This window comes from Trachurus trachurus, assembly GCF_905171665.1.
Source record: "Trachurus trachurus genome assembly, chromosome: 3".
Classification (NCBI taxonomy): domain Eukaryota; kingdom Metazoa; phylum Chordata; class Actinopteri; order Carangiformes; family Carangidae; genus Trachurus; species Trachurus trachurus.
The window spans coordinates 6,719,095-6,734,443 of record NC_139893.1 but is presented as its reverse complement, the minus strand read 5'-3'; the positions used below and the strand labels follow the sequence as shown (position 1 = coordinate 6,734,443).

At 40.2% G+C, this 15,349-nt stretch overlaps 1 protein-coding gene across 2 annotated transcripts; it reads left to right on the top strand.

Annotated features, from left to right (window-relative positions):
* Nucleotides 1-1,037: 1,037 nt before the first annotated feature.
* LOC311007929 (protein-lysine methyltransferase METTL21C-like) lies at nucleotides 1,038-11,245 on the top strand. Of its 2 annotated transcripts, none has more exons than XM_084001347.1 (6): nucleotides 1,038-1,110; nucleotides 5,737-5,786; nucleotides 6,049-6,342; nucleotides 8,592-8,752; nucleotides 9,381-9,498; nucleotides 10,764-11,245. In XM_084001347.1, the coding sequence occupies exons 3-6, from the start codon at nucleotides 6,090-6,092 to the stop codon at nucleotides 11,156-11,158; spliced, it is 927 nt and encodes a 308-aa protein (XP_083857473.1). In that variant the 5' UTR covers nucleotides 1,038-1,110; nucleotides 5,737-5,786; nucleotides 6,049-6,089; the 3' UTR covers nucleotides 11,159-11,245. The 2 variants fall into 2 exon arrangements, with proteins under 2 accessions (XP_083857473.1, XP_083857474.1); XM_084001348.1 differs by having other exon boundaries at nucleotides 1,056-1,110; nucleotides 5,737-5,799; nucleotides 6,050-6,342.
* The last annotated feature ends 4,104 nt before the right edge of the window (nucleotides 11,246-15,349 follow it).

Below are 15,349 nucleotides of genomic sequence, written 5' to 3'. Positions count from 1 at the left end.
AGCTAAACACAGGCAGAAGACGGAGACACCAGGAAACAACAAACTCATGGAGCTCATGGGGATTTTCTTTTTTTTCTAGAGGTTTTTGGTGACAACATAAACACGAACGCCCATGACGGGGCTGTCGGTCAGGTCAAATACAAATCATGCAATGGCCTGGATTTCAGCAGAGCTCGAGTCGTCTCCCCTCCTCTCTGTGTGTTTGTGGACGACCGAGTGAAACTGATGCACTGTCATGCACTGACCTGAACTCACAATTGTGTCCAAATATGTGGAAATCACTCAGTAGAAGTGGAAGTTTATAGTTTTACCTTCATGTTGTTTCCATACACTGCAAAAACTCAAATATCTTACCAAGAATATTTGTCATTTCTAGTCAAAATGTCTCATTATACTTAAAATAAGACTCATTACATAAAAAGTAGCTTGTTTTTAGACACTTTTTTTTTACTTCTATCAAGCATATTTCACTTGGAATAAGTGGAAAAATCTGCTAGTGGAGCAAGTTTTTCTTCCTTACAAGCACAAAAAACTTGAAACAAGTGAAAATGATCTAACAACAAGTACATTTTTAGGTGATGAGTCTTATTTTAAGTGGAAAGAGATTAGTTTTGACTAGAAATGAGACATTTTGACAAGAAATAAGACACTTTTTTGCAGTGTATTAAGTGAATTATCCAGCGTGAGGTTTGTGGCTGTTGATATCAGGACATTCCTGCTGCTGCTCCCTCTGGTTTTTGGCTGCAGCTCTGACCTATCTCTGCTGTTGTTTTTGTGTGTCACTGTATGTGTGTGTGTGTGTGTGTGTGTGTGTGTGTGTGTGTGTGTGTGTGTGTGTGTGTGTGTGTGTGTGTGTGTGTGTGTGTGTGTGTGTGTGTGTGTGTGTGTGTGTGTGTGTGTGTTGTGTGTGTGTGGATGGGTGTCTGGATCTACGTGCACTCCGTTCCTGTGTTGATTTCTCATGCGGCATGGCTCTAAAAATACCCCCGTGTCCTTGTGATGGTGATGGGTGGGACCTTGCAGGATGCTGAGTCTCTATAATCTTTGCAGTCGTGGGTCTCCAGATGCAGTCGACACGGCCCCGAGGTCCTGAACCGGGAAACGTCACAGGTAGGTGGAGGTTTTCACTATGCATGACAGAGTCGTGTTATCAGCTGCGATTGGACAAGTAAAGTGGAAGTGTAAAAAGAAGTGAATAAATATAGATATAAATATGATATGATGTTCATCTTATGTTTGATGTTTATATGTTAGGAGTCGGACAGCATTTATGTATTTAGCTTGCTCATGTGTGTGAGATTTGCCTTTTCTGATGAAAAAATAAAATGAAACTGTAACACTTTATAATAAGTACACACTATTAAGCATTAGTTAAGCATTAAATACTGAATTCTTCATTTATAACACATGAATACTCATTAGTCTGTAGTTTATAGACACAGTTAAAAATGTTTTACTCATCATTGATAAGCATTAACTGTATTTATAAACTACATACTAATGAGTATTCATGCATTATAAATGCAGAATTCAGTATTTATTAAGGCTTAACTAATGGTTAATAGTGTGTAGGCTTATTATAAAGTGTTACCAATAAAATAAAAATGAGAGTAAAAGAATAAATGTGAATTTCCCATTGAAGGAGTGAGTAGAGCTGTAGAAAAGAAATCAATATATGCAGATAAAAATATGATAAATATGACAATAAATTAGGAAAAAAGTACCATTGCTTAGTCAAGAGATTTAAAAAAAAAAAAGCTTCTCGTGATTTAATTTACAAATTGCAGCAGAACCTAAAATGCATTTTTTTTTAATATATATGTGTGTTTTTCCAACAATACAGAGCATTTTATATGGAGACTCTGTTCGCGCACTCTGTGGAGGAGAGCAACTACATGAGAGGAACAGAGGAAGAAGAAGAAGCAAGTGAAGATGAAAGTGAAGATGAAGATAAAGATAAAGAGGAGGAAAAATGTAAGATAAGTCGCTCAGCTCCACATTTTTGTGATTCAGACTCCATTGATTTCAGAGTTTTGACCTTTTTCCTTCTTCTATCTTTCAGATGATTCACAGACTGAATCGGCGGCTGTGACGCAACGGAAACTGAACTGGGCTCCGTTGTTCTTCTACAGGACAGATAAAGAGGTTTATCACTATGTGGGACAGGAGATCGTCATCAAAGAGGGTTTGGACTCGTACGCAGGCATGATATGGCCGGCGGTGAGTTTGTCACAATGACTCTGAGCTTGTTTTGGTTCTGCACTGCAAAAACTCACAATCTTACCAAGAATATTTGTCTTATTTCTAGTTAAAATGTAATTTTTTGTCAATACAAATCTAATTATACTTAAAATAAGACTCATCACATTTAAAAAGTAGCTTGTTTTTAGACACTTTTTTTTACTTTTTTCAAGAATATTTCACTTGAAATAAGTAGAAAAATCTGAGCAAGTTTTTCTTTCTTATTACAAGCACAAAAAACGTGCTTTCACTGGCAGATTTTCTACTTGTTTCAATTGAAAATTAGTTTGAAACAAGTGAAAACTGTCTTAAAACAAGTTCATTTTTAGGTGATGAGTCTTATTTTAAGTGGAAAGAGATTCGTTTTGACTAAAATTGAGACATTTTGACAAGAAATAAGACAAATATTCTTGGAAAGATTTTGAGTTTTTGCAGTGTGATATTGATTGTAGTATTGATCGTCGTGTTTCCTGTCCTCAGGCCCTGGCTCTGTCCAGTTACCTCGACACTCACCGTGAGCAGCTGAGCCTGGTGGACAAGGCCGTGCTGGAGATCGGAGCAGGAACTGGGCTGGTGGCGGTGGTGGCGGCTCTGCTGGGTCAGTGGGGGGGGGGGGGGCAACATGAACCTGAGCTCAGAGAGAGAGACAGACTGAGCTCATGGGGCCAAAGAGAGACATTAATACAACACAATGTGACACAGAACACAAGAAAAACAACACAGAAGACACAAAGGGAAACAGAGAAACGAAAAAGAAATGCAAAATGATGACAAAGAGATGGAAATCATTGATATAAAAAAGTTGGTAACCTTTTAATTTACAGGACGTGTGATAATGTCAAGAAATAACGATTAATTGCACAGTAATGTCAAGAAATAGCCTAGAAATAACAGCCAATTTCATATAATAGTAACATCATGTTTTTCATAAAGGCAAAAGATTACAAATGCTTTTCATGCTTTGAGTTTTTTGGGAAATGCAAGAATTTTTCTCCACCAAGTCCTCGGTGCAATTGACAGATATTTCTGGGCTATTTTCTACGCAATCAATCGTTATTTCTTGGCTATATTTCTCGACATTACAATGAAATTTAACGTTATTTCTACGCTATTTCTAGACATTATGACGCAACTTCTTATTATTTCTTGACATTATCACATAATTAACTGCCTGTAAATTAAAGGGTTACCAAAAAGTCTAAATTGACCACAATGACACATAAAATGACAAAGAAGAGATGCAAAACACTTCTGAGGAGCCAAAATGGCTTTAAAGAAATAGTTCACCAAAAAATGAAATTCAGTCATTATTGACTCACCCTCATGCTGATGAATACTCTGGAGTAGATTTTTATTGCTCAAGGTGCATCTGGAGACTCGGGAGGCCAGTTCGTAGTCCAACGAAAACTTAATAGGGCCCGACACAAAAACGTCCATAAAACGACACAAAAACCATTTAATATTCCTCCACACTGCTCGTCGGCTCCAATCCAAGTGTCCTGAAGGCATATAGTCCAGAGTTTACTTAAAATTCATGTCATTTAGGACAATTTTCGGCCTAAACAGTCCAGTATTGAATTTGCCTGGGGCGCGGACATGAGCGGACTTGCCTCAATGACGTTGTTTCGAGTCAACTCTGGACTATATCCCTTCAGGACACTTGGATTGCAGTGGACGAGCAGTGTGGAGGAATATTAAATGTTTTTTGTGTAGTTTTTTTGGAGGTTTTTGTGTTGGGCTCTATTACTCTCAAAGTTTTCGTTGGACTACGAACCGGCCTCCTGAGTCTCCAGATGCACTTTGAGGAGTAAAATAAAACTACTCCGGAGTATTCATCAGCATGAGGGTGTGTCAATGATGACAGAATTTCATTTTTTGGTGAACTATTCCTTAAAAAAGAGATGAAAAATCAACCAAAATAGCTACAGAGAAACAGACAACTAAAAAGCGACACAAAAACACTGCAAAAACTCAAATATATTACCAAGTATATTTAATTTGTCTTATTTCTAGTCAAAATGTAATTTCTAGTCAAAACAATTCACATTCTACTTAAAATAAGACTCATCACATAAAGAGTAGCTTGTTTTTAGACAATTTTTACTTCTTTCAAGTGTATTTTTACTTGAAATAGGCTAAGTAGAAGAATCTGACAGTGGGGCAAGTTTTTCTTCCTTATTACAAGCACAAAAAACTTGCTTTCACTGGAAGATTTTTCTACTTATTTCAAGTGAGAATTTGTTTGAAACAAGTGAAAAATTATCTAAAAACAAGTTCATTTTTAGGTGATGCGTCTTATTTAAAGTGGAAAGAGATTAGTTTTGACTAGAAATGAGACATTTTGACAAGAAATACAACAAATATTCTTGGAAAGATTTTGCAGTTTTTGCAGTGAAGACTGTAAAGCAACACAAACTGTGCATATTTTACAAGGGGGTCCGCCCGCTATTCAGACATCCCGCTATTCCGACATGTCTCTATTTAGACATCCCGCTATTACGACACACACACGTCATCTTTTTTTTTTCTTTTTTTTTTTTACACAGCTATGATACCCATGCGCGTCTCTCTCTTTTTTCTTTTCAGCATGCCTATCACTGGTTTGATGAGGGAGTGATGTTCTTAATCTCAACAACTAAATTATCAAGTCGCAAACAAAACTGACACACATGATAAACAAACTATATGCTGCAGTTTGTTTGTCAAGTTAACGTGTCACCTTCAGCACCACGGACAGCGCCGCGGATGAGCCGCGGAGAAGCTGCAGCTGTGAGCGTCTGGGCTCTGGGCTTAGGGCCTGGGGCCTCATTTATCAAAACTGTAAGTAAGCAGTGTAAAACTGCTGCTACTAAATGTTTTGCTTAGGCCTATGGCGAAAAGACACCCAAAATATTTACACCTTTTTCAGATATATCAAACTGTGCGTGCACAACTCTCCGCAATTTCTCTTTGATAAATCAAACTGGATCAAAGAATGGTGCGCACTTGCGCACGTGAACACACCTCCGCCCCCGGAACGCCTAGACAGCACGTGCATATTAATTAGCCATGTGCGAGCAGCTACAAAGTGACAACGAAGACAACGGGCGGAGGGTGGGGGGAAAAAAGCGAGATACATGGCATCGGGCAATAAATCAGTCAGAAAAATGATCTTGCATTTTAATAAGCTACAATAAAAACAAAAACCTCCCATATCTCAACAAAAGGGAGCAGAAAGAAGAATAATCTTATGTAATCTGCCTCTTTATCCCAGAAAATCTTTTTCTTTTCTTTTACCTATGTTAAAACAATGTAGCCTAAAATGTAAAGTGCCGCTACGACGATGAAAAAAAAAACGTCGGAATAGTGGGACGCTTGAAAAATAATGTTAATGCCGCTATTCCGACAATTAGAAGTCAATGTCGAAATAGCGTCATGTCGGAATAGCAGCATGTAGCCTAACCCATATAAGGAGACGTTACATGAGTCTAAATGTGTTTTACCTCCTGTCCTCAGGCGCCTCGGTCACGGCCTCAGACCTGCCTGAGTTCCTGAGCAACCTGAGCTTCAACCTGAGCAGAAACACCGCCGGCCGCTGCAGACACGCTCCCCAGGTGGCCACTCTGTCCTGGGGCTTCGAGCTGCAGCAGACACACCCCACATCCCTCCACCGCTACGACTACGTCCTGGCCACCGACGTCGTCTACCACCACGACTGCCTGGACGAGCTCCTCGCCACCATGGAGCACTTCTGTCAAGCAGGAACCACGGTGATCTGGGCCAACAAGATCCGGATGGAGAGCGATGTGAAGTTCATGGAGAAGTTTAAAAAGACTTTTAACACCAGTTTACTGGCCGAAGACGGAGACATGAAGATCTTCACGGCAACGTACAGGGAAGAAGGAGAAAGAGAAGGAGATGTAGAAGGAGAAGGTGAAGAAATCCAAGAGAAGTTAGTGAAGGAGGAGGAGGAGGAGGAGGCCGAGAGAGGAGACGATGAGGAAGAAAGTGATGATGAAGAGGAGGAGATCATCGATGAAGATGATGGATATGAAGAGGATGAGGAGAATAAATCGGACTCAAACTGCAGCAGCACAACGGCCAGTGAAGAGGAGACGACAGGTGAGTGAGGTGTAGAAAGGTGCAAAACTATTCACATCTACTTAATTAAATTAATTAAACTACATTTTTACCTTAAAGGGATAGTTCAACATTTTTGCAAATTGGCCCATTGCCATAATCCCTATAGTCATAGCAGTAGGTTTGTTACCTTTAATTGTCGGTGCAAGCTGTTTTTAGAACGGCGGGGCAGAGCCGCCGTGAGCTGCTCAGAGCTACGCTATGGAGGCTCATGGGATTTCTTGGTTTCCCTCATCAAACAAATCATCAAATACACAATCCAACAACTCCAAAACGCTCTGGTGGACAAGTTGTGACCTGCACATTCACCACGCTATGAGATAATAACACAACGTTACCAGGCAGAGTTGTTTTATAGGTAAACGCAGAGACTGCTTGCTGAAAAACTGTTCCCGACGGGAACGCGCATCAGCGGTTTTGCATGAATTTACCTCTAAAACAACTCTGCCAAAATGTTGAACTATCCCTTTACTAGCTTCAGAGTAATTGTGATGGTTAAATAAATGACTTGTAACCTGTTACAGGGAGAATGGAGGCTTTCTGCCTACCACCTAGCATCTCTTGGCTGAAAACAAACCTTGCAAGATCAGTGTCCCGTGATCTCTTGTTTATGACAGATAAAACTACACAAATATACACGTCGGACACATATATATGATATATAACGTTATCCACCGCTACATGGATTGATTTCTTGCTGGCTTCGTTGAAAACAAATGCACATGGCCAGGAGGAGGGTTAGCAAAACAGAGGAAAAGCGACCAGACTTGCATAGTTCCCCTTTGATTTAAACAGCTTCAGAGTAATTGTGATGGTTAAATGACTTGTTGGCTCTCTGCCTTCCACTTAGCCTCTCTTGGCCTAAAAAAAAACAAACTTGCGAGATCAGCGCCTCCAACTCGGAGTCTCAGATCTCGTCTGGTGAGAATGGACATGGACCAGTGATTTACGGCACTACGACAAGAAAAGAAGTGACCAAAATAGCAAAAAAGCAACTTGTGGATTTGCATAGTTCCCCTTTAAAATACCAAAAGTAGAAGTAACTTACAAATCAATGCATCTTCAAATCCAAAAACACGACATAAAACAGTGAAACACTGACTGGAACCATTTTTCTGCATAGTGTGGTATATTGATGTGTTGATGAAAAGAAGGGATCACCGCCGACACGTCTTTTCTTGCATTCAAAAAGAGTTTATTACAAGAAGAAGAACAGTGTTCAAAAATGCCGAATCGTGGAGCATCTCTGGTGCCAAAATGAGATCTCTCTCTCTCTTGGCCTAAACCCCAAACCTTATATATACGTTTTCTAATTCTCCACCTTTTTCCAATATAAGGATATGTTTGACCAAGATGGTCAGACAAAGACAGGATCTAAAAACAGAATCTAACCTATGCCTTCTGACATTTAACCTCTTGACCACTATAACTTAAACATAGATACAGTGTCAAGTATCCCCCAAAACTATATGACCCACAGAGATGGGTAAATGACAAGAAACACATTTCTCAGGATACATTCCACACTACTACTAGACACCTAATCTAAACATCTTGCTGTAAATGTAGCATGCGTGTGCCTTTCTCTCTTGTAACATCTGAATTTATTTATCCATTTAACTATAAACTTTTACTTATCACAAATGAAGTTCCTATCCAAATGGTGAATGATCTCTGACCTATCCCTTAACTTTTAGGCTAAAAAAACACCATGAAAAACATATGATAATTGAAGATATTAAAGCAAAAAATGTTCAGGTGGATAATACACTACAATAGCGACACCTTTTATTTTTCATATCTTGACCCCACATGTGTCTGATAATTGTGTTTCCAGAGTTTGCTTTCACCGAAAATAAAGATTAAAAAGCTATTTTTGGGACGTTACGTTACTGTGTCTGTCTGACTGATGAGGTTACTGTGGTGAGAGAGAGACACACATCATGGAGAAGCCAAAACTATTATCAGTGAAATCAAAGTGCCGTCGTTCTCTCTGCCCACTGGTGTCGAGTGTCCGGTTTTAACAGGACGAGAGGCAGAGAGAGACTCACTTTTTCCATTTGGTTCACTTGACAAAATGATGTCATGTTTTATGGCTGATGCATCTTTTTATTGAACCATACGCAACACAACATCTTTATCTTTATTGATGAATGACTTTTAAACTTTTAAAATCTATATATTTTTGTCTTTATTGAGTTTGATTCTGAGGGAAAACCTTTGTTTTACAGGGAAGACGTCGCTGTTCCAGAAAGCCGTCCAACAGGACCGGGTACCAGCCTGGGTTCCCAACATCTATAGCAGCTTTGGTAAAGACATCTACCACTATGTCGGAGAAGACATCGTGATTTATGAATCCATAGACTCGTTCGGAGCGGTCATGTGGCCGGCGGTGAGTGTTTCTGATTGGAGGAGATTTGAAGGGATAGTTCAAATTCAAAATTCAAATTTCACTCATTATCTACTCCCCCTCATGTCGACTAAGGGCTGGGAGAAGTTTCAGAGTCCTCCATGGCTTCTCTGAGTTACAGCGGGGCTCCGTGCAGCACTGCATGTCCATATGACGGTAGCAAACGGAGCTCACTTTTCTTTGTCCAAAAAGACACACCAAAAAACATCCAAATACCTCCATACTGCTCGTCTGTAATGTCCCTCTTGTATTGAAGCCCCAACATGAGACAAACCGCTACAAACAAGCTTAAAACATAGACTTATTTTATTTTTTTCGGAACAATTTCTCATGTTGGGGCTTCAATACAAGACGGACATTACAGACGAGCACTATGGAGGTATTTGGATGTTTTTTTGGTGTGTCTTTTTGGACGAAGAAAAGTGAGGCCCATTCACAACCATTATATGGACATGCAGTGCTGCACGGACCCCCCCAGTAACTCAGAGAAGGCACAGAGGACTCTGAAACTTCTCCCAGCCCTTAGTCGACATGAGGGGGAGTAGATAATGAGTGAAATTTGAATTTTGAATTTGAACTATCCCTTATGTTTCTCTGATATTCTCTGCAGGCGTTGGCCCTGTGCTCCTTCCTGGACAACAACAGGAACCTGGTGAATCTGCAGGATCAGGAAGTCCTGGAGCTCGGAGCGGGAACCGGACTGGTGACCATCGTGGCCAGTCTGCTGGGTGAGCGCACACACACACACACACACACACACACACACACACACACACACACACACACACACACACACACACACACACACACACACACACACACACACACACACACACACACACACACACACACACACACACACACACACAAATACATGAATCCAACATTTACTATGGTCTATTCTGTATTATAGCAGTATTATAGCATGCCCACTATTATAGCCTACATTATACGACACTAGGTTTTATATTCTGTCCTATTTTCTCTTTACCATGTTATATTAGTGCATTATTTCACCTTATGTTTAATGTCTTTACCAGTAGCCTACTACTACATTATATTTTAATATAGTACATGTCATATATTCTCATAAGTATCATATCGCCTATAATTAGTTAAATTGTTATATTCTATTATATATTGCATTGTATTTAAACTAACACATAAATAGGGCTTCAACTAATGATTATTTTCAATTAATCAATTATGTTTGGTCAATAAAATGATGTTGAAAAATGTCAATCGGTGTTTCTCAAACCACAAAATGACGTCCTCAAATGTCTTGTTTTGTCCACAAACCAAAGAGACTCAGTCTGTTGTCATAAAGGAACAAAGAAACCAGAAATATTCACATTTAAGAAGCTGAAATATAAGAATGTTGACTTTTTTTCTTAAAAAACTACCTAAACCGTTTATTCAATTACCAAAATAGTTGATGATTAATTTAATAATCGATTAATCAATTAATTGTTGCAGCTCTACACATAAATAGTATCACTTTACTCTTGTAAACACAATAAATCATTTGTCTATTCTAGTTCTGCATATGTATTTATTTGCTCTTGGTTTGTGGATAATTCTTACTTTTAGTGAACCAGTGTTTGAAATCACATTGTGACTTAGTTTCTCCTGTTCCTGTGTTTTTTCACAATGCTACACAATAGATAAATGTGTGTCACAGGAAGTTCAGTTGATTTATTCCTGAACAGTTTTTATAAGATTTTATTCACATTATATCCGTCAGTTTTCAAACGCACCCTTTGTACAATCTTCTCCTTACTTTGCTGTATTTTTTTAATTTCTTGTTACACTGATCTTTCACACAAATGAACAAAGCACGGCATTATGAGATTATATAACAAGAAGGACAATATGAAAGTGTCTGTCTCCTCTCGTGAAAAAGATGTTCACCTAAACCTCAACAAAGAACCCGTCTGTATCGTCACATTTCCTGTTAATAAAGCTCATAACAGTGTCTCATGTTTCTCCTCAGGAGCTTCAGTCACCTCCACAGATTTACCGGACGTGCTCAGTAACCTCCAGAACAACGTGCGGAGGAACACGAGGGGTCGGTGCAGACACGAGCCCCAGGTGGAGGTGCTCTCCTGGGGCTTCGACCTGGACCGCTCACACCCGACATCCCTCTACCGCTACGACTACATCCTGGCGGCCGACGTGGTCTACCACCACGACTTCCTGCCCGAGCTCCTCGCCACCATGAAGCACTTCTGTCGCCGAGAAACCACGGTGATCTGGGCCAACAGGTTCAGGATGGAGGGGGATGTGACTTTCATGGAGAACTTTAAAAAGACTTTTAACACCAGTTTACTGGCCGAAGACGGAGACATGAGGATCTTCATGGGGACGTTCAGACGACAGGAGATATAGAAAGAAGCGTGGATGGAGAGAACTGGAGCGGTCGGTCGGACTAAGATCATGTTTGAGAGAATTTAAATGTCCCAACCTCAGAAAAAGAAAAAATTAAACAAACGTCATAAAGCTGATAATAAAGGGATAGTTCAACATTTTGGCAAATTGGCCCATTGCCATAATCCCTATAGTTTTAGCAGTAGGTTTGTTACCTTTATTTGTCGGTGCAAGATATTTTTAGAACGGTGGAGCAGAGCCGTGAGCTGCTCAGAGCTACACTATGGAGGCTCATGGGATTTCTTGGTTTCCCTCATCAAACTCATCAAATACACAATCCGGCAACTCCAAAACGCTCTGGTGACAGAGTTGTTTTAGAGGTAAATTCAGGTAAAACCGCCGATGCACGTTCCTGTCGGGGGCAGTTTTTCAGCAAGCAGTCTGTATTTGGCTCTAAAACAACTCTGTCTGGTAACGTTCTGTTATTATCTCATAGCGTGGTGAATGTGCAGGTCACAACCATAGACTGTAAAAAGAATGGACGTAGCACCCGTGACGTCACCCATTGGTTTTGGGGAGTCTGTTTTGTGCCGCTACTACGGGGGTTTGAACCGCGCCATGTTGGATTCTACTTGCCATATTTGGAGTGGTGCGGCCGTTGGCCGGCCGAGAGCCCGCCCACTGGCCTTGTAACAACGGTCTCCGGACCTGTCACTCAACGTTTCCGCGCCCTAATTGGCCAGAACTTTAAACCTAATAATAGTAAAACGGTAGAGTTTAAAAAAAATTCACCCCCCTCAGAGTGTGTGCGGGGGTAGAAACTATCGGTTGAGACCAAAATATTAAAATGTACCAGGCTGTAAATATGTTTTTTTAAGCTGTAAAATCGGCTATTTTAACAAGGGGCTCAATTGGAGTTGCTCCCTTCTGGAGCCAGCCCCCAGCGACAGCCGAGGGGATTGCAGCTTTTTGAATGCGGAAGTGAGCTTCACTTCTCAGACCGACAACTGCCCCCTTGGTCACAACTTGTCCACCAGAGCATTTTGGAGTTGTTGGATTGTGTATTTGATGAGTTTGATGAGGGAAACCAATTTGTAGCACGCGTTTTCTACATTTGAATTTATTCATATTCATTTAAACAAAACATCAGCAGAGTGACAGTTTGGATTTGTTGTTGTGAGGCAGCTTCTCTTCATCTGCATGAACTCATCTCATCACATCTCCAGCCTAAATATTAAATCCACAAATGTCTCTTTTCAAAATAAAACTTCACATTTTAAACTGCGCTTTTATTGTGACAAGGCTCAGGCACAGCTGTAGGAGGATGGATAGTCATAGTCAAAATCAACGTTGTCAGTGTCTGTCTATATACTATACTATATATTTATAGAAAATATAAATTGTGTTTCTCTCTGTTAGCAGTGCTGTTTAAATAGAACTAAATAAATGTACAGAATATAAAATATGTGAGACAAAAAATAAGAGAGATAAAGAGATTTAAAAAAAAGAATAAAATAAAATAAATAAAAACAATAGTGCAATAGATATTTACTGTGCAAGGTATGGGTGTGATATTCTGTAAGGCGATATGGATGTGAAGATATGTGACATTTCTTGTCAAATGAAAAGTTTAACATGAATTTAAACATGTTTATGAAGTAAGTTTAAAAGTAAAACTTTTGTTTTGTTCAGTGAACATTATTTTTGGGTCTTTAGGGGACAGTTATTGGCACAGAGACAGGAAAACAAACCAAAGATGCTGCAGTGATGTGCTCAGGGATGCAAACGGGTCAGGACCAAAAAAGAGAGGAATTGTCGTGGGGGGGGGGGGGGGGGGGGGGGGGGGGGGGGGGTGGCTCACCATTAACAATATCACAGAAAAGTCTATTTCCAGTAGTTCAACCCCAACCAAGTATTGAGTGCATATAGATGGACAGTTTTCAGAAGGCCAACATTTCTATATTAAAAATGCTTTAAAAAAATAAAAACCATTGCAATATTTCAATTTTGGAGATACTGATTTTTAGGTCTTCACTGAATGTTAGTCATAATTATTACTATTAAAATAAACTGAAGAAATAAAGACATGGGATTTAACATCCCATTCAGTGTGTAATGGACATATAGGTCTATATAATGTGTTAGTTTCACTTTAATTGAACACATTCTACATCGCGGAGGCGACGTCTCTCCTTCACCTCTGAAACGGGGCAGAGCTCCGTGGGAGACACCTGCCTGACACAGCAACGGACATGCACGGGGGGGAAAACGGCGGCGCCGTCGCACCGAATGCACGCGGATACGCGCCGCTTTGGGTAACGAGCGCGCACGTCGCGTCTACATTGGAGGTGAATAGGAAGGCTCTGGGACTGATTGACTGTGGACCACCACCAGTCTGATCAGGTCCATCACAGCACAGCAGCTGCAGCACTGCCCCGCTGTCACATGACGCATATCAGCGCAATCTGTTTACATTAAACCGACATCAGGAGAATAATGAGAATTATGATTAAAAAAAATATATATTTGTTTCGAATTTTGGCCCCTGGATCATGATTTTTTTGGGCGCATTCTTGGTAAAAAAAAAAAAAAAAATCCTCTAAAAAAAAGACAGTTGGGATGCATAATGTGTCTCATAACAGTATACTGTGCGTCGTTACCATGGTTGGTGAGAGCAGAAATGTTGTTGTAGGCCTGTGCATATTCTCATTTGTCCAGGTCATAGTATTTCAAAGGAGGTTAAATCGAAAGCAACTGGACTTATACTGAGTCTCCACACCAGATAGTTGGACCAGTCCCAGCCTGGTCAGATGCTACATGAACTGATGAAGCCTCTTGGATGAGAGGTGAAACGTCTTCCTAGACTTTTTTTTCAAAGGAGGTTAAATCGAAAGCAACTGGACTTAGTTATAATAAGTAAATAACTAAGTCCAGTTGCTTTCGATTTAACCTCCTTTGAAAAAAAAAAAAAAAAATTGTTGTAGTGAAAATAGGCGGGCTCGTGAATTTTTTTTGAAACGAGTGAAAACGAGCGCTAATTCGCTTATCTCGCGTATCTCGCGTTTGGTTGCGCGTAAAAGCTCGCGCGAAAAAAAAGCGTTCCTCGTGTTTGAGTGGGAAGCCCCTTTGGGTCTTCCCACTCAAACACGATGAAATAGACGAAGACGCGAGGGTCCCGTCGCCATAAAAGAATCGGGTGTAGCGTCGCAAAAAAAAAAAGTCGCGTCTACCGCGTCTCGCGCCTAATCGCGTCTTTGCGTCACGGCCTTTTACACCGCGGACGTAACGAATAAACGGTGACGGTGTGAACGAACAACATAGAACAGGACCAGACGTGGCGTTGTTTCCTCTTTTCACCGACAGCTCCACTCTCCCTTACTTACACTAACTACTGTTATTGTTGAGGCCAGAGGATTGTGGGATTTGTAGTTTTTGACCAATCGCAGGTTGTGCTCTTTCTTTTTTGTGATTTTCCTGGTTCACACATGTTTTGGTTTTTTTAGGGGCAAATGCGAGCGAAATGCTCGCCCATGGTGGGCATACGAAAATTTAAGAGCTGTCTTATTTAAGTCTTGAACACAATAATTCAACAAATTTAAGACATTTTAAGGCCTAAAAGTGTGTAATGGACATATAGGCCTATATAATGTGCTATAACCAGAGACAACCATGAATGAGTTCGCCTCAGTTTCACGTGATTGTCACTGTCAGCCTGTTAGAAAAACATTTTACTGACCCCAGCTGAGACCCCCCCTCCCAAAAACAAAAACTCTTCGGATCTGAACGATTCACACAAGTCACCTAATTGGTCATGAAAAAAGCGAGTTTCGCTTTTCGGCGCGCTGTTTGCATCCCTGTGTGCTACGTTTCTAATACTGGTTTTTCCACATTGAATCAGCCTGAAAGTGACAAATTTGGTCCATGAGATCCCAAATTGTGTTTTAAAAACCACAGATCTCAGTGTAGATGAGAGGATTTAATGTTCGTCTTTGTTAAATGTGAAAATAAACAGTTGCTCAGATAAAAACAGTAAGTCTGAAGAGGTCGCACTGAGATATGGGGAAGTATTTTATTGTTTTAAAGTTTCAGAGTTGCTTTTGCTTTACTTTTTAATTTTTTTTTATATCTTATTGTTTTGCACAGTAATAAAAATCTGAAAGAAAAACTTTTTGCTCTCACATTTTGGTCTCATTTTCTGTATTTTGAAGCTGT

What these genes read in the sequence shown, in the direction of transcription:
- LOC311007929 (XM_084001347.1), top strand. Translation starts at nt 6,090, where the DNA reads ATGAAGATCTTCACGGCAACGTACAGGGAAGAAGGAGAAAGAGAAGGA. An exon ending in CAGTGAAGAGGAGACGACAG is followed by an intron (nt 6,343 to 8,591) that starts GTGAGTGAGGTG and finishes TTTGTTTTACAG; the next exon opens with GGAAGACGTCGCTGTTCCAG. An exon ending in CATCGTGGCCAGTCTGCTGG is followed by an intron (nt 9,499 to 10,763) that starts GTGAGCGCACAC and finishes GTTTCTCCTCAG; the next exon opens with GAGCTTCAGTCACCTCCACA.